This window comes from Tauraco erythrolophus, chromosome 8 (genome assembly GCF_009769465.1).
Source record: "Tauraco erythrolophus isolate bTauEry1 chromosome 8, bTauEry1.pri, whole genome shotgun sequence".
NCBI lineage: Eukaryota > Metazoa > Chordata > Aves > Musophagiformes > Musophagidae > Tauraco > Tauraco erythrolophus.
In genome coordinates, this window is record NC_141472.1 from 21,405,061 (window position 1) to 21,424,329 (window position 19,269).

The 19,269-nt window shown below is 37.5% G+C and overlaps 1 protein-coding gene across 2 annotated transcripts in view; it reads left to right on the forward strand.

Annotated features, from left to right (window-relative positions):
• LOC104380898 (neurabin-2) overlaps window positions 1-18,928 on the forward strand; it is a 43,523-nt gene extending 24,595 nt beyond the window's left edge. Inside the window, exons 13-18 of one of the 2 annotated variants that reach the window (XM_086615587.1) lie at window positions 2,551-2,635; window positions 3,717-3,788; window positions 4,370-4,565; window positions 10,038-10,154; window positions 17,234-17,422; window positions 18,761-18,928. In XM_086615587.1, coding sequence (XP_086471713.1) covers window positions 2,551-2,635; window positions 3,717-3,788; window positions 4,370-4,565; window positions 10,038-10,154; window positions 17,234-17,422; window positions 18,761-18,928 — 827 coding nt within the window. The remainder of the gene's footprint in view (window positions 1-2,550; window positions 2,636-3,716; window positions 3,789-4,369; window positions 4,566-10,037; window positions 10,155-17,233; window positions 17,423-18,760) is intronic. The other variant, XM_086615588.1, reaches the window with a different exon arrangement.
• The last annotated feature ends 341 nt before the right edge of the window (window positions 18,929-19,269 follow it).

Here is a 19,269-nt window from a genome sequence, read left to right on the forward strand (position 1 = left end):
AGTTACCAAATTTCTACAAAAACTCTGAATTTCCAAAATAATTTATAGTGCAAAAAATCTAAAAGGTGCCTGCAGAATAAACACTGTTTCAATTAACCCATTGCAGAAAGGAATAGGTCTGAGTCAGTTTGGTGACAGCTAAACCTGTGAATCTGGAGCGCCTGAATGGCTGCCTTGACGTAAGCTGGGGGGAGCTACGTCGTTGGCCGTGGGTAAGCAGTAAAGGTCCTAACACATTTGGACAAAACAGTAGCCTCATAGGTAACAGTGTATCAGAGAGTAAGTTTAGTTTCCCAGTTCCCAGAAAATTTCAGTGTTGGCTTTGTGCTTCCAGATGTTATCAAGGTGTTTAAACAAGATGTGGATTCTTAATGTTTTGGCAATTACTGCATTGTTCATCTTGCCCTCTTAACCTTTTCCTAGTGAGAAATATCCTAAAGGTATTATAATCAGCCTAGTCACTACTTATCATTGTTTGATAGAAATATTTGGCTTTTTATCTTATGAATAATTGAAAAAGGGATCAGATAAAACATTTTAAATGCTTGGTATTTCCTTTAGTCAGCTGGCATAAATATATAAAGGCAAATTATACTTGCTGTCTTTTCTATACAGCTCAGACAAAAATCTTTCTTTTAATACCCTGAACACAGGATTTGTTTTATACTCTCATCATTCTGTGTGTTTCTGTGAAGTCTTAATCAAAAATAGTCTCTACCCCACCTTCTGTTTGTTTTTTTTAAAAAGAATAAATCTTATTGAAACAAGTACCTAATACATAAGTGATTTCGCTTTCTTTTCTACAATTTTTTTGTGATGGCTGAAGCATTGCAAATATTTTCTTAAAATTGGCAGTCACTGGAAGAGCTTATTAATGCAGTACGTCAGAGACAAGGATTAACATTGAAAGCTCGCTCTTTGTAGGCAAAATGTCACTAAATGCTACTTTCTGCTAGGTTGTTGCTTTCTAACTGTATTTAAATGTCAACCTATTATTTCGTGGAAATAATCCTTCTATTACCTTCCCATCCATTCATATATTGGTCTACATTTTAGCCTATCATACTGCATTTTAGAAATTACCTCTTTTCTTAAAATATTACATCTGGAGAGAGAGGTGGAAACAAATGTCAAAATTAATTCTTCTGGGTTTGTATTTAACTTGACAGGAAAAATAACCAGTTTAACTAGTAGTTATAATTTATTGAATGTTACATGTTTAGAAAGAGCAATTAACTGATTAGAAAAGTTCTGATGTTGATCAGAAACTGATCAGATATGCCAAAAAAAAAAAAAAAGAGGAAAATCCCCTTCCTGACTATCCCCACGACTCAGCGTGTAAACTTTGAGATAACCATTGTACGTTTCAGGAAGCTGATGAGGTGGTGGGCAGTTGTCCTCAGTTTTGTGTAATAAACATGATTTTTGTTTTTTATGGTCCTTGAAGGTATCTGTGTATGTTGCTTCATGTCAGGAATTGTCTTGAAGGCAGAGCTTAAAACCTACTTTGTCTCACAAAAAGCAGGCTCCATCTCTTTCATAGGCAGCTTAGTTACAAAACACCTAATTGACAATGTGAAACGTATTTCAGTTATTTAAAAAAAATAAACTAGTAGCCTGAGAATTTAAAAGGAAGTACCTTCAGGACATGCGGTAATCTGTCACAATCCATGGGAAGAGGTAGTGTGATACTTAAGTTGGTCACTTAATTTCACTTAATTGAGCAATTGGAATTGATCATGCTCCCTCTGGTGAAAAATTGGATCCTAGCAGGTTATATTCCAGTTTAGACAATACCACAGTTTTGGAGGAGCATCAAACTCCCAATTATTTCTTTAGAGTAGTCACAGTTTGTATACTGTTTCCCAGAAACTCAACTTCTTAGGATCTGTCTGCTCTCCAGGTACTGGCGATCGTGTTGGTTAGGCTCACCTTCAGGAGCTAGCAGCTTGCATGTGTAGCCTGTGTTCCGAGTAGCTAGCCTGGACTAGCTACTGAACCAGAAAAAAATGTAAAATGAACATCTTTTAATACTTCAGATGTAATAAAGGACGATTAAACACTGTAATTGCTCAACTGTTGCGTTAAAACTGATTTTCTTTCATACGTCTTATACTGGTTATCTAGTTGGTGTATTTTGAAATGGACATTTTGCAAAAGAAAGAGGTTTAGAGAAAAGTACCTTAAACTTAAAAAGTATCTTAAACTATCTTTCGTTTGTAGTTCATTGAAGTGAAATACTGTGGTTTTATCTTTCTGTAGACAATATAAAATTACTGTTTATCAAAGCAATATTTTCGATCAGTCATAAGCAACTTGTGTTCCATTTTTCAGTGGTACAGCACAGCCTGAATGATGGTAAGGTGCCATAGAGAATAACTTAGTTGATATGGCTGCAGTATTTTCAGCTAGTATCTGCATGTGTGAATGTGGATTTTAACAGTTTCTCAGGTTTTACTATCTTATTTACTTAGAAGCATCATCATAAGTACTTGAAAGCTCCAAGTATTTTTAGAATAACGTTTTTATTTTTCATCTCTCTGTGAAAAGCAGAAGAAAAGAAAAATGAAGACAAGACAGTAGAAACAAATGAGGGAACATCAGGGAAGTCTAAGAGGAGATTTCCAGATTTTGGGTAAGATTTTACTTGTGTTCATTTGGAAATAAATGAGTTTCAATGTTACTCTTGGAGAATATAATATTCTCTGAATAATAACATGTTGAGGAAATCCAGTAATGCTGCTTCATAGCAACACCACTGGACAGTCTTTTTCATCTTGAATTTGTAATGTTGCGTACATGTTTCTACCACATTTTGATTTTAGCTGTCTGTACTTTTTCCCTCAAAGAATTTCCTGGGAGTTCTTCTGTTTTTATCTGAATACACAATTTCTCTATGAATTAAATTGTAAATCCATGCATAGTTTTGTGCCAGAATATTTTTGGAGCCTAGGCTCTAATGTTATGCCCTGCTGGTGTTATAGTCTAAAATAGATACCTGTCTTGCCTTAATTCCTTCTACAGTAGAGCTGTTGTTATATAGGGTTTGGCTGTAGTAGCTGCTTACTGAAGTATTCCTTGGGGGCGGGCAGTAGTGATGAGTGGATTTTGAATTTAATTTAGAAGATGAGATTGGGAGCAGGAGTAAAACAAAAGCACAAGCGGCATATTATCTGGAAATGCAGTGTGTTAACTGAGCTTTGGAGATTTGAGAGAAGAGTTGCTAAATTTTGCAATAAGCCTTGCTCCTTCAGAGCCAGATGTAAAAGCTTGTTGAAGCCAGCTAACATTGAAGACTCAGACTGGTACTGCAACAAATAAATAATATATAAAAATGATAACTTAGTTCACACATAGAGAATGTAGTTAGTGACTTAGTTCATTCAAGTAGCTCTGCGTTGCATATGCACATTTATATAGCAATACAACTATGTTCTTTCTCTTGGTTGTATCCACAATATTCTAAGTTTCTTTGTGCATTTTCTGTGTTTATTGTGTGTGGCCTTTGAAAGATACTTGCATAATTCTGTCATGGTTCTTAAATATGAATGACTACTTTTTAATCACATGCACAATCTTCATGCTCTGTGTAACAACATAAACGTGGCTTTTGTAACTGTTGAAATCAATGTGAAAACTAGCTTGCTGATTTTAAAAAAAAATGTTGCACTGTGTAAATACAAATGCTTTATTAAAATTGTGGTTTTTTGCTTCAGTGGATTACGGAAATCCGGGGGCAAGGGCAAGAAACAGGAGAAAGAAAATCAAAGAGGTTCTCTGGATAGCAGGTCGTTGGTTTTGTTTTTTGTTTTATACATACATGCAACATTCCTAAAATTTTTAACCTAAGAATTTCCTTAAAACTATCATTACTGTTTGACCTTAATGTATGCTTAGATATAACAGTGGCAAAATTCTGTGCAGATTAATATAATCATGTAGAGATGAGCTTCTAATCTCATGAAATAAGAAAAATACATAGAATATTATACAGGAAACAGTAAAGCAGGCTTCCATTGTCAAGTGGCTCGTAAGACTAACACGTTTTACCCTATCTTAAATATAAAAACTATATTTTGCTTAGAAAGGTGACTACTGAGTAAATTAAATTAGCAAATTATTTTAAATAAATTGTTGTGTGAAATACTGCCCAAGCTCTTATATTTGTGTTGTTCAATAACCCACATTATTTTGCATAGATATTTTAAGGCAAGTATCAGTTTTCATTTTAAGTATCGATTGTGCTGTGAATCGAGTTAAAGTGAGTGTTGTGTGTTTTGAGTTTTTGTCTTGTGGGAGGGTTTTTTGGGGGGCAGAGTGGGATTTTTTGCTGTTGTTGTTTAAGCGCAATTTAATCTACTTATTTCAGAGGTTCCCGAGAACTGTTGGATGACTCTGGCAACAATCTGTCTGCATCAGATTCAGATTCCCCTGTTCCTACCTGCATGCCTTTCTCTTGGTTTGGAGATAGCCACAAAGAGCCTCAGACTTCTAGTAGCAGCCTGCACGTTACTCAGAGCGGGCAGGACAGTTGTGAATATGGTCAAGACAAGAACAGAAGCAAGGTAAAGATGACTAATTTGTGCTTTGAATATTTAAGTGTTGCTTCTTGATAAAGTAAAAACATCAGTGCTTAGTATGTGGAAGCTTGATGATGTAGTCCTTGATCACATCACCTTGTAGAAACATGGCTACGGGAGTTTGAGACTTTACAGCTCTCACAAGCAGAGACTGTATTCCCATTCTCTCCTGTTCGGTTTAAGCATCAAGCAGAGACTATTCAAGCTGAAGTAGCATCTAAGGAACGATCACAGGGCATGTTTTTTCACTGGTTTATAATGCTAAAAGTAATGCTAGCTTTAGGATAGTATAGTTTTAAAAGCCAAATCTGTTTCCCTGTCTAATACTTGGAGGAAGCATACATGATTCTGTAAATAGAGGTCAGCTTCCCAGCCAGGAGGCCAACCAATTCTTACCACACTGATGTGTAGGGGTGGAGTACCAGACAGGTGGATGAAGATAGCATCTTGGTTTTCATTAACAAATTTAGTATTGAAAGCGAAGAGACACATCTGTAGAACACTGTGTCTTCTAGAAAACTGCTTCTGAGTAACTGATAATGTTCTAATAATTTAAAGCCTTTTAACCAGATCTTTAGAGTGAGGCCATGCAGTTCACTCTATAACCATAAAGTTACCGTCTTTACAGTGTAAACTATTTGGAAGAAATGTTTACAAAATTACATAATTTAAAATAATGTCCCATTTTGTAGTTTTGTTTACCTGTTTACAGTATTGGGATTAAAGTTTATGTGAAATGCCCTCAGAGGCTGTGTAAATATTTTGTTACTATTTCAACATAAGCCTGTTACTAACAGTCTTACTAACTTTACCTTCATTGTTGTTTCCTTTGGGTTTTGTCAGATTCAAAATTGTAGCTGTTTGAGTAACCTCATAAGCTAGGCTTAGTCTTAAGTTTCTCACTTTTTCTTCACTTTGGTTGTCTAAAATACCCTTTCACTTTTTCCTTTTCCTCTGTGTTATTAGAGAGAAATGAGTCGCAAATCTAGAAGAGAAACTTGGCAGGCTGCAGCCTGTGAAGTCACTGATGTTTTGCATAGATGGCAGATAACAAGTTGGCTTTCTGTTTTTCCAGATTGCACTAAAATGCTGTTATAATACATTTTTAAAATCACTTTCTGTTTTCTTAGTGTGAATTTACAGTGGTTGTGCCAGGATTAAGCTGTCTGCATACAGTTTGTAAAAATACGGACAGTGGTTTTAGCACCATACAATACCTTACAGGAACTTGAGAAGAGTAGGAACTTTTTAGTCTCTTAAGTAGACCTACACTATACAGAATACTGTCCAGCGTGTGTCATACTTGTGTATTTAGGGCTCCTCCATTGTTTGCTTATGTTGAAGCCTGTAGTTGCCAAAAGATGTTTCTGTAAATAACCCAAGGATTTTGGGACTGCAAGATCTGTGTTGAAGGGGATATTTGTTAACTTAATAGACTGTAACAAGGCAATCAGGAAATTTTTTCTGTATAGATAAGCATTGAATGGTTTAGCATTCAAAGTCATTGGTTCAGAAGAACCCATTCTTCCCCTCGTCATTCCTCCTTTCTGTCTCATTCAGATAATTTTTCTTAGTAAAAGTCCCACTGCTGCATTTCTACTATAAGCATCCATAATGTGCTTAAGCACTCCTTAATGTGTGATAGACAAAATAGACACTATTTTGGCAATCAAAAAGGTATAGCTCTTACCAGATCGGGTGCTCTCTTCCTTTCCACATTGCCCTGAAATAATAGCCTTTTCTTCTCATCATTGTATACCTTATCCAAGTTGATAATCACTTTAACCTTCCAGCTGGTTTCTTGCCTGCTGTTTTATTTTTTTGTTTCCTTCTCATGCTCCAGTATGTAATTGCTACTTGCTGCTCTTTTCTTTTCCTTAGTGCCAGTTGCAAACCAGCAGCTGGAAGAATATACTAGTCTTCAGCTATATGCCTGCATTGTAAAATGGTAGAAAGCTGACCCTGGTAAAGAACAGATTCTCGTACATTAATTGATCCTAAAATCATACTTGGCCTCTCAGAAGTCAGGCTGGTTTTTTTTTTGCAATGTTTGAGGTCTTCTGTAAAGATAGTAATGTGACAGTAGCTACTGCTTGGAATGACTAACCTTTGTAGATCTTAATCTGCAGTCGATCATTAAGTTTGCAGTACAGTAACAAGGCTTTGGCTGGTAAATCTTGCTATGAAAAGACATTGAAACTGAGAAAGAAATGTGCTTGACCACTCAGCAGTGAGTCTTGATACTAAAACAATGTAACATCAGGGATAAAATAATCTTCCCGGAGTTGAAGGAAAGAATACTCCTTTTTGTTGATGTTAACTCCATAATATTTTCTGCTTGTATGTCTGTAGGATCCCATATAGTCAGGTGAAAGCATTTCTTAAAGAGCAGGTAAAAGGTAAAACCCTAAAATGAGAACTTTGTCTTATAAAAATCTCTAACTGTTGTACTGAGTCTTTTGCATTGTGTATAATTTCTGTAGTTGGGTTTTAATATTTATGGTGTAAGGAATGTAATTACATTTTAACTGTTTTCTGTTTCTGCAAAATTCACCTCTTATAAAATCCTTCCAGGTGCAGTGATTTTTAAAATGATACTGAAGTTAGTCTTAAACTTCTTATAATTTGGCAAAGTAATGAATCAACTTCTTGTTGCTTGTGAAAAGTAGAAACACAAGAACTTATACACAAGATAACATCCTGTGATCGAAGTGGTTGCAGACATTTAGCCTTACGAGATTTCTAAATCAACGCGGTTCTTAAATTAGTCCCTTTAAATAGTCTGCCCGTTGATTTATTCCCATTATCTGATACAGTGCAAGCACATACATACTGTTTGTATTCATTATTTCTCCAGAGCGTTGTTTATCTTCTGTAAGCTTGTATGCAGTGTTTCGTTTTCATTGCAAGGAAGGACGCTGGGGTGTGAGCTATTTATATCCTAGTACCTTAAATCTGAGGAGTCATACCTTTAAAACCTCTTCTATCCAAATTCTTTGCTCTTCAAGAATCAGAAATCTTTGCAACTGGCTCTAGGGCCTTAAAAGGAAATTACTACTTCTTTAAACTGAATAGGAGCAGGGAAGAAGAGAACATTACCACTGGTGCTGAGAGACTTTACTTTGGCTATGTTTTCTTCACATGTTTTTTCTTGGGTCTCATTACATATTTTGCTCAAATATCATCCTGTCCTTGTTTTTTTTGAGTATTTGCGTTTGGGGTTTTTTTGTAGTATTTTGTTTCTGGATTGTTCCCGATTGCTCTGCAAAGATAGAAAGAGTGAACTGAGGGTGGCTAAAAGAAAAGCTCCTAAGTAGATTTTCAGTTTGGGTTGAAATTAGTTTGAGAATTAGCTGATGGACAAAGTATTCTATTGTTTCTGGTAATATGTTTTACATCTAAAAGACTTAAGAAGTCCCTAAAATATAATGATTAATAAAATAATCTACATGGCAAATAGAACACCATTTTCCAGTCATGTACAGTAGCACACTCCATGAAAAGGTAGCAGGAAAACTGAAGTTGTGGTGTAGGGGTTTTTTTGTTTGTTGAGTTGTGGTGGTGTTTTTTTCTTGTTGTTCTTTGTTTTTTCTTTGCTTTTTTCCTTTTTTAAAAAAAATATTTTTTTTAAGTCTGGAAATTCGTATCAGTAATTTAGAGTAAAAGAGAGTGCAAAGATCCAAGTATCCACCCCCAAAACAAAACCAGAATAATCTAGAAAATTTAAGAGTTCAGGTTAAACTGAAATCAGAACACAACTACAGAAGTGCGCAGTGAAGACAACTGCAAAAACATAGTTTGCTTATAGGAGCCCAAGTTACTGAAGGAGAATGTCTTTAGCGTCAGTTTACTTTAGGATCTTAGTTTATTTATGCATACAGGGATATGGTATGGCATTCTTACAAAGTATAGTTAGTTGATTAGAGAGGTAGAGAAGACAATGGTAAATAACTGCTTACTGTCTGTAGGCAACAGAGAGTACTGCTGAAAAATAAATTGTAGAAAGGCAAAAGTAGTAGTGCTTTAAACATAGAGTGTAATAACTGAATGTGAACATGAAGTGCTATAAAGATTTTACATTCTTTCAATATGATAGTTCTTGCATCAGTCATGTTTCTAACCTGCATTTTACTTTTTACATATTTTTAAAAAAATATTAGTTTATTAATTAAGAGATTAAATTTGTCAAAATCTTTCATTTCAGAAGTATTTTCTATTTTGAAAATGTTATTTAAGCTGTCAAACTGCATAATTACTGTAGATTTACAGTGTTAAACTTTTTTGTAAAGACATCTGAGTAGTTGTTTAACTTTTAAAATGTTCAGCTTTATTCTAATGTTTTTACAATATTTGATACTTTATAAAGATTTTACATAGCTTGATACAGTCTGTTCATTACAAAAATTCTTCTAAAGGTATTTTACATCTATGTGGTATTTTTCCTATCAGGGAAATTTTCAGATGACATGATTCTGTGCCCCAAATGCAGCCTCCTCAAAACTGAATCATGAAATAGTTTGGATTGGAAGGCACCTTTTAAAGGTCATCTAGTCCACCCTCCCCACAAGGAGCAGGGACATCTTAAACTAGGTTAGGATGCTCAGAGCCCCATCCAACCTGACCTTTAATGTTTCCAGGGATGGGGCATCTAGCACCTCTCTGGGCAACCTGTTCCAGTGTCTCACCGCCCTCATTGAAGCTGTTACAATGAACAGCAATGCAATAGAGTATCTTAAATCAGAATTTAAAGTTTTGGGAAAGCCTGTTCTTAGGCAAGCTCTGTATTCTCTGTTCATGAACTGATTTAAACCCTGATCTGCAAGCTGCCAAAAGCTCCTTGCTATCCCAATTCTCAATGTATGTCAGGCAAAGACAACTTGTTTGTTTCACTGTCGACTACAGTAGTTCAATAGTGGGCAACTATGAAGTCTAAACATAGTTCTCGTTTTCAGAAACTTTATAAGTTATGTGGGCACTTCTGTGCCATGAGAATCTTAATGACAATAAACAATTCAGACTGATTTTTATCTCGCCAACAGAACAGCACTTCTGAAGCACATTCATAGTGCTTGTGTAGGTTTCAGTTGAATAGAAATTTGGCATGAATAATTCCACCAAATGAATCTCAACTTGCTTCTCCCGAGAGTGGTATGCCTGCTGAAAAAGTAACCGCATGTATTTTCTTGTGTACTTTAACACCATTTCATGTTATGACTGATTCTCCACACGAGGTGCTCTGATTGGGAATATTGCTTTAAATTTGTTACTGTGTTTTCAAAGTCAGAAATTTAACAGAAACAAGTCAGTTGCTTGATGTAGTGAGTGCATTTCATATGTGATCTAAAGATAGCTAAGTCATAGTATTTTTTTTACCAAAAATCAAAATTACTAGAATGTCACCTTAACTTGCTTTTCCAAGGAGTGAGTTAATAAAACGTTATTTCCACTTGTTTGCAGAGTAGAATTGTCATAGATGATACATACCATAGCAAGCCAAGTTGTGAACTTTCAGGGTTAGTGACAGAACCAAATCTGTCAGGTCGTTCACACACTTTAACCTTCTCTTCAAATGAGGTGAGTTTCAAAGTGTGTATATGTGTCTTGTTGCTGTCGTTGTTCACACTAGAGCATGTTTAATAGAAACAGACTTGTGTAACCTGAAACTAGATGGCTGTTTCCATATTTGAATGTTGAAGAACCCTGTAAAGAATTGTAAGCTGTTACTGAACTAAGGACATGGACAAGTGGATGCCGTATCAGTCAGCCTTTCGGTTCTGATCCTAGTTTTATCATTAAAATTGGAAATAACTCACTCTGATTAAATGGCAGTTTGTAATTTTAAATATAACACCTTTCTGTTCCACTAATTTAAAGCAACTTCCTGGGTGAATGAAAACTGCAGTGTTTTTGACCTTGCCTTCATGTCTGTGCAGGTTTGTTTTGCCGTAAAATTTCGTCTAAAGAAAAATAAAAACCAAACAGAATATAGTGGTTCTGATATATAGGTAGAAACTAGATACCTGAAAGTCAGAGTTCATTCCCCTGGAGAACTAACTCCTTTGACTACAGCTGAAACCTAAAGTACACTTCTGTAATATTCTGAGATATTGTCTCATTCGGTGTTTGACTGATGAACATCCTTATAAATTGAATCTTTTATAAACTACGAGGAGTCATTAAAAGCTGAATACAGTCATCTTCCAGAAATAAGTTAGAGGGCTTACCAAACTGATAGTGATAATGTTTGAAGAAGAAAATTAAATGGTGGTTCATGAATGTGGGGTTTGTTATTAGCTATCTTAAACCAAACTTTGGTGAAAATCTCAAAATATTCCAGTAATGTGTAGAAACTCAAAACAGTCTTACAAACAATGTTGTAAATATGAAATCACTAATATAAAAATCTGGGACGTCAAGAATCATATAACTATTTTACAGGTGTCAGTAGTGGATTAATTTCATGCAGATTTTTATCAGAGATGACAGATCTAATGAAAACCAGATGAACTCCAGTCAAAATCTATCATTGCAAGTGCTCCCTGCAATTTTTTTGAATGGAATGGTTTATGAATCAAATATGTGTTTCTAAAACTTTCAAGCAGTATAAATCATCAGTTTTAACAAAGCTAAATATTTTGAATGTTATTCTTTGATCAGTGTTAACAATTTTTGGCAAACTTCTAAAATGAAAGTTGTCCATTGGTAACTGTGCATGTGTAAAGTGATGAGCCTTTTTTTTGGTTATGGATTAGTCAGATTTGAGTGTTCTCTCTAGTTCGTATGTTGCTTATGCATACAACTAATGAAAGTTGTTTGTACCTTTCCAGTAATTACATTGATCATCACAGTCTGTTCTGAGGATGATAATAAATAAACTCTGAGCTGGTTTCTCTTTTGGAAAGCAGTACGTGTGAAGAAAAATAGGCAGTTCTGTTCTTGAGGTTTTTTAATTAGTAGTACAATACATTGAGGTCCAGGAAAAGTAAGTAACCAATCTTATAGCAATTCTGGGTATTTCAAATCTTTAACTTAAGCCCTTCACAAGTGGAATTTCTACCTCGTGCTTGTTATTCAGATGGGTTCATAAATATCCAGCAGGGATCATACTAGCTGTTGTAACAACCCCTGCTTTCAAAGGAGTGGGCTACTGCGTGCTGCCCTACAAATCCTGGAATCGTTAGTAGACAGAAGAAAATACCTTTTAGAAATCGAGACGGGAGCAGCACCGATCGGTGCTGTACTGAGCAGGTGCTCTCAGGCAGGTTGGGGAAGCGACTGCATGGTGCGAGTTAGGTTGTTAGCAGCGGCAAGTTACAGCAAAGGCACCTCTACTCACAGCTGGTTCACAAGCTGAGCTGGTGACCCCTCCTACCCTTCTGGAATTTTTAATCTGTGAAATAGTGTGGTGGTGTTTTCTTGGGTTTTGTATTTTATCTTTAGAGCTTTCAGTATTTCTGTATTTGCTTTCTGAATTAGCTGCATTTTTTATGCAGGAGCACATGGTTTTTGCATGCTTCCATATTTTATAAGTATTTTTAGTTGTGCTTTCGGAATTTGCAGCTGATCTTGTGAGTATGTGTGTAGTGGTGGTTTTGGGGACTGGAGATCTGATGTACAAACAGCTTCAGACAGTCCTTCTGCCTCTGGAAAGATGGTAAACAATTGGGAAAAAAAATTATGTGGAGTGTTACTTAATAACCAATAAGCATTACTCAAAAATCAGTACTCATTCTACACTTTTCACCTTCCTATTGATAGTCTGAAAAAATAGTTCAAGCTCTGCTTTTCACTTGTGTAGTAGTGAAAGTTTCAGATTATACAGGATTAAATATCTTCCTCTTCACCTTCACTGCCCTGAGGAGGTGATGTCTAAGTGTTTTAACACAGATTCAACTTTCTGTAGAACTTCTTTGGGGTTTAGCATTGTGTCTTTACCAATATGAATCAGGAGGAGTTTGTTAGCAACTAATGATGCTGAAAGCCCAGTTTGGAATCAGTGGCACAGTCTGGAGGGCTCCTCTGTGGTACAGTCTGTTAGCTGCTCTAATCCGTGCTGCGTGGAGGAACCGATGCAGAGAGCCCCCGAGTTTCTGTCAGGGGAATGCATTCCCTAGGTGAAATGAAGGAATCTGAGCCTCTTTCTGGCAATAGTATACACCTTCGTCAAGTAGTTACTCTGAAATTACAGACTTAAAGTTGTTGCATGGCTAGCACAAATTAAATAAAACTAGTGAGTTCCAAGTGGAATCACAGAATCACAGAATGTTAGGGATTGGAAGGGACCTCAAAGGATCATCTAGTCCAATCCCCCTGCCTGAGCAGGACCACCTAGATTAGATCACACAAGAATGCATTCAGGCGGGTTTTGAACATCTCCAGAGAAGGAGACTCCACAACCTCTCTGGGCAGCCTGTTCCAGTGTTCTGTTACCCTTACTGGGAAGAAGTTCTTCCTCATGTTTAAGCGGAACCTACTATGTTCCAGCTTATATCCATTTCCCCTTGTCCTGTCATTGGATGCCAGTGAGAAGAGCCTGGCTACATCCTCATGACAGTCACCCTTTACATATTTATAAACATTTATGAGGTCCCCCCTCAGTCTCCTCTTCTCCAAGCTAAAGAGACCCAGCTCCCTCAGCCTTTCCTCATAAGGGAGATGCTCCACACCCTTAATCATCTTTGTGGCCCTGCGCTGGACTCTCTCAAGCAGTTCGTTGTCCTTCTTGAACTGAGGGGCCCAGAACTGGACACAATATTCCAGATGCAGCCTCACCAGGGCAGAGTAGAGGGGGAGGAGAATCTCTCTCGACCTACTAACCACACCCCTTCTAATACACCCCAGGATGCCATTGGCCTTCTTGGCCACAAGGGCACATTGCTGGCTCATGGTCATCCTGCTGTGCACCAGGACCCTCAGATCCCTTTCCTCTGTGCTGCTCCCCAACAGTTCAGTCTCCAACTTGTACTAGTACATGGGGTTGTTCTTACCCAAATGCAAGACTCTACACTTGCCCTTGTTGTATTTCATTAAATTTCTCTCGGCCCAACTCTCCAGCCTGTCCAGGTCTCTCTGAATGGCAGCACAGCCTTCAGGTGTGTCAGCCACTCCTCCCAGTTTAGTGTCATTAGCAAACTTGCTGACCATGCACTCTATCCCCTCATCCAAGTCATCGATGAATATGTTAAACAATACAGGTCCCAGTACTGACCCTTGAGGGACTCCACTGGATACAGGCCTCCAACTGGACTCTGTCCCATTGACCACTACTCTCTGGCTTCTATCCTTCAGCCAGTTCACAATCCACCTCACTATCCGATCATCCAGACCACATTTCCTCAGTTTAGCTGTGAGGATGCTGTGGAAGACTGTGTCAAATGCTTTACTGAAGTCAAGATAGATCACATCCACTGCTCTACCATCATCCGCCCACTGGGTGATGTCCTCATAAAAGACTATCAGGTTTGTCAAGCACGACTTCCCCTTAGTGAAGCCATGTTGACTGCCCCTAATGACCCTCTTATCCTTGATATGCCTAGAGAACAGCACCAAGGATAAGTTGTTCCATTATCTTTCCAGGAATGGAGGTGAGGCTGACCAGTCTATAGTTACCTGGGTCTTCCTTCTTGCCCTTTTTGAAGACCGGAGTGACATTTGCTTTCCTCCAGTCCTCAGGCACCTCTCCCGTTCCCCACGATTTAGCAAAGATGACGGTGAGTGGCCTGGCAATGACATCCACCAGCTCCCTCAGCACCTGCGGGTGCATCCCATCAGGACCCATGGACTTATGGATGGCCAGGTTGCTTAACTGGTCCCTAACCAAGTCCTCATCAAACAGGGTAGACTCCTCCTCTATCCTGACTTCCTCAGGAGCCTCAGGGTTCCAGGGCTCATCAGGATAGCCTCCAGCAGTATAGACTGAGGCAAAGAAGGCATTCAGTAACTCTGCCTTCTTCTTATCCTCTGTCACCAGGGCACCCTCCTCATTCACCAGTGGCCTACATTGTCTCTAGTGTTAGTTTTATCTGCAATGTATTTGAAGAAGCCCTTTCTGTTGCCCTTGACCTTTCTTGCAAGGTTTAATTCCAAGGAGGTCTTAGCTTTCCTAGTTGCCTCCCTACATCCTCTGACAGCAGACCTATATTCCTCCCAAGTGGCCTGCCCCTCCTTCCACGATCTGTACACTCTCTTTTTCCACTTGAGTTTGCCCAACAATTCCCCATTTAACCATGCAGGTCTCTTGGTGCCCTTTCTTGACTTCCTACCTGTTGGGATGCACCGGTCTTGAGCGCAGAAGAAGAGGCCCTTGAAGGCTAACCGACTATCTTGGGCCCCTTTACCTTCCAGTACTCTGTCCCATGGGATTTCTAGCAATTGCTTGAAAAGATCAAAGTTGGCCCTACTGAAGGCCAGGGTTCTAGTTCTCCTAGGTGTTCTCTTCCTGCCACATGAGATCCTGAACTCCACCATTTCATGGTCACTAAATAAAACATTCTACACCTTTCTCAATATGAGAGAGATATAGAAATATATATACACACACACGCCCTCTCAAGGATAAAAGTAGGTACATATAAAAATAAAAAAATATATATATGCAGCAATATATGTATTTTAGTATTTCTTGCTGCTGATAGACCACACATGACTCTGAGATACAGGTCAAACTTGAAATGTGGGAAGTTTCCCTTTTTTTTGGTGTATTATTCATGAACGCTTGCTAGTATAAGGCAAAATAAAAAGTTACCAATATATATTTTTGTATTACAATATCAGGTTCAGGAGTACTGTTATCTAAAATGAATTAAAATAAACGGGCATTTTGAAATTCCTTTAGTAATTTATACAATCAGTCTTCTTTCTCTGTACCAAGCATCTGAAGCTTTGATAGCTTAGATAGGAAACTCGCTGTTCCCCAGTTGTCTTCATAGAGATGCTATATAGAGCCCTTCAAGCAAAACCTCTTCTAGAGCCCTTCGCTGTTGTTCTGTGAAAATTGCTGTTCTTTTGCACATCAGGAGGTGGATGTCTTCACACTTGTTGTGTCTACATAAGCATCATTTTAATTTGGATTAGGAGTCCATTTTTGAAGTAAATCTCCTGATTGTCCCTGCTTGACTGACTTTGATTCATCTTGGAAATCCCATCGGATGTGCTCCAGCAGTGCTCCTGGTGCATTCCAGCTGCTAGTGGCCACTGAGTCTGTGTGACCAGATCAGAGCTATTGGAAAGTGAAAATCCTTTGAAATGCTTGTAGTATGGATTTTAGGACCTCAGCACAAACTGGTTTGCTCCACAAATGTGTTCCTGTTTATCATCTGCACTACCTCCTAATGTAACCACTGTCCTTTGTTTCACAGACCAGGGAAAGCAAAACCATTTCTAATTATAGTCCTCTGATACATCAGAAATTTAAAGTTGTATTTGTATCACCTCAGATGTGTGTTCCTTGTGCTCTCAGATCCAGGTCACTGCATGATTGGATCGTGTTTCAGGCCTGTGTCTCACTATCTTTCACTTATGATCACCAGTTCTTATTTTGTTACATTCAATCAGCTCTCTCAAATTCTCCAATAAAGAAGTTGGATTTTTTGAGATCCCTCCGATTGGGAGCTGTAGCTGTTCACCCAAAACTTACAGGGTCACGTCTTGAATCTATCACTAGAAAGATGCTTATTTCCATGTTTTCTGTTTACAAATGAGATGTGTAAGGCTCACTGGAAATCAGGCATACTTTCCACTGTTCTGCAAGTATCTTTGGTTAAGTAGTGGAAGCTGCCTCGTGGAGCGGTCTGCAAGTCTAATGCAGCCTGCACTCAATCATGAGCTAGCAAGAGATCATTTTGGATAGTTAATAAAACTTCAGGTAACTCTGATGTTACTGATTCAAGTCTCGCACTAGAATTTCTTCTCTATAGACGTTGAGCTCTGTTTTATGTAGCTTTCCTTTTGTGATAAAGTAATAGAGTGTTTCAGGATGAACAGTGCCTTTTTCCCCTCAGAAGCCAACTGAAATTGAAGCAGGGAGCTTCAAAAGCTCTATGAGCTGGCAAAGTGTATTTTCAGTGGAATGCTACAAGCTCTTATGTTTCTCAAATGGCCTTCTCCTAGGCAGACCCTTTAAAATGTTGACATGATGGCATTAGATGAAAGAATGAACAGTCCTCTGTTTTCAGAAATGCACCAAATTTAGTAAAACTGTACCTGGAACTGTCACCACATTTACTGACTACTAAAATTGCTTTTACTCTGGTTTTCCTTCGCTTAACAATAATCAATAATACAGTTGAAGTGCTACTTGATTCTTCTGTGTAAGGCAGTATCTAACATTAGGATTAGGCTACCTTAACCAACTAACTGATTGAGGAAGCTTGTTCATTGTTGGGATCCATCAAATTTAAGCTAATGCTTTGCTACCTAATTTCTTAGGGAAAACCATTCATGTTCTCTATTTCTGACTTAGTTTGTGTTGAATGTCGTGTTCTTTTGTTTATAGCAAAGTCCTAGGCAAACTGATTATAAACTGTGATTTCAAGAACTTAAGTCCTTTTGGAGCTAACTATCTTTAAATATGCATTTTGTTAATCGAACTGGACTGCAATTCAACATACAGTCAAGTAAAACACGGCTTACGGTGACTTTTCTCAATTGGTTAGGCATTAGATGATGAATTTGCAACAACAGGAAAGCAAAATCAATGGCACAGTAGACCTATTTCTGAATGGACCACCCAGCAAGTATGTCACTGGTTAATGGGAATGAACATGGAGCAGTATATTACAGAGTTCACAGCCATGAACATAGATGGACAGCAGTTAATGCAGCTCGACAGTGAGAAGTTAAAGGTATGTGAATATCCCAGGATAGATTTGTAACTGTATAAATTTCATTGCTTATTCAGACCTATTTTTAACCTACAAAGTCTATGTTCCTGTTTTCATGACTTTAAGGGATAGAGTTTTGTTTTTGAAATACTTGGAGACTGTACAGTTAGATGAGCATTTAGTAATTCATTGTACAATTAAAGACAAACTGGTTTTAATCAGAAAAATACTGAGTATTTCTTCTTCGTTTGCATCTTGAGGAAATCAAAGTAAGCATAATACCCCAAAGGGGCTTGATACATCAGTCATATCAAAATGCCATATCAAAACAAGATCCAGCCAATTCAAATGAACAGAATTGCAGGATCCAGTTTTAGAAATCTGTTTCTTCTACATCCCTTGTTCAAAGGGGAAGGCCGAAATCTTATCTGGTGACCTTTTAGAGGTTTTTGGTTTTTACTCCTGCTAAAAAAAATCTAGTCTAAATCTTTCTTTTGAGCTTTTTCTTGCCATTTTACCTCTGGAAGCTGCATGATATTTATCCCTTATAGCAGTAGTGAACTCTTAAGTTTTTCTTTCTCATTAGATTATCACTGTATTTTGGACAGGCAAGGTGCGTGACTAAAATGAGGCTCATTTGGTCTATTCTGGCATATGGTAAATTATTGTTAATGATCAATGGTAACATTTGAGTGGTTTAGGGAGAAAAAAAAATGCATCTAAATTCAGTCTCCAAAATATACCTACATTGTAGAATAGACATGCAACACAAAGTGTCCTGCATTTTGTTAAGTATTTTCTTGGACACAGAGGAAGTACGTGTTACCTGTCTGTCAAATTACTGTCTCTGTTTGGGGGAACTTTGAACGTTGATGCTTAATTTACACCTAACGCTATTTGGAATTCCATAGAGGTGTGTGCTGTCTGTAACTTGGCATCGAGTACTGCCACCTGCTGATCAAAAATCAAAGGGTACTGTTTACTTTCTGCATACACTTTTAAATCCTTAATATTAAAAATGAAAGGGTAGTTACTGAATATCAATTTCTCTTGTATAAAAAGAGCTAGAAAAATATTTCGAGACTACTACTTATGCTATTTGCCAGAAATTCTCAGGTGTCTACATGTTTGTAAAATGCAATGAGAAGCTGTTATTTCACAACTGAGCAAGAGCAGGCCCTTGTTTCCTTACTTACCTTGTTACTCAGATGATTATTTACAATGCTCTTGAGGACTTAGGCCCTTATTTTTCAGGTAAACATACTATCTTGCAGTAAAGCGAATAACGCTTTCTTAAACTGTTCATGCACAAGCACTGTTGACAGTATTAATGATGAAATATTTTTCTCCACTCCGAAGGCTTTAGGAGTTTCCAGTCAAAATGACCGATCAACAATAAAGAAAAAAATTAAGGATATTAGAAAAACACAAGAAAAACTGGAAAAGCAGAAGGAAAAGGTTCAAAAAAAGGAGAGAGAAGTTCGCAAGACTGGCAGAGTGGTAGCCACTCTTGAATCAAGCTGCTAAAATGACCGTTTTATTTTAGCGCAGACTTGCTTCATCTTGAGGAAGTTCAGCAGATTTGTATATAAATTGTACAATTGAGGGAGGAGGGAAAGTGCAACAGTTTAATATGGTAGGTGTTTTTTTACTTTTTATTATGGTCCCTCCCCATTACAACCCAATAAAATGAAATGTTTTCAGTATTTTTATTCCTACTTGGCTCTGCCTGTACTAATAGACAATAATTTAACTTTCTGCCTTAAGTAATATTTGTGCTTCTAAGACCTCATCTGCCCTTTTAATTGAAATTGATTTTTGTGTAAAGTAGAATACTGTATTAAAAACCATTCCAATGTTAGTCAATT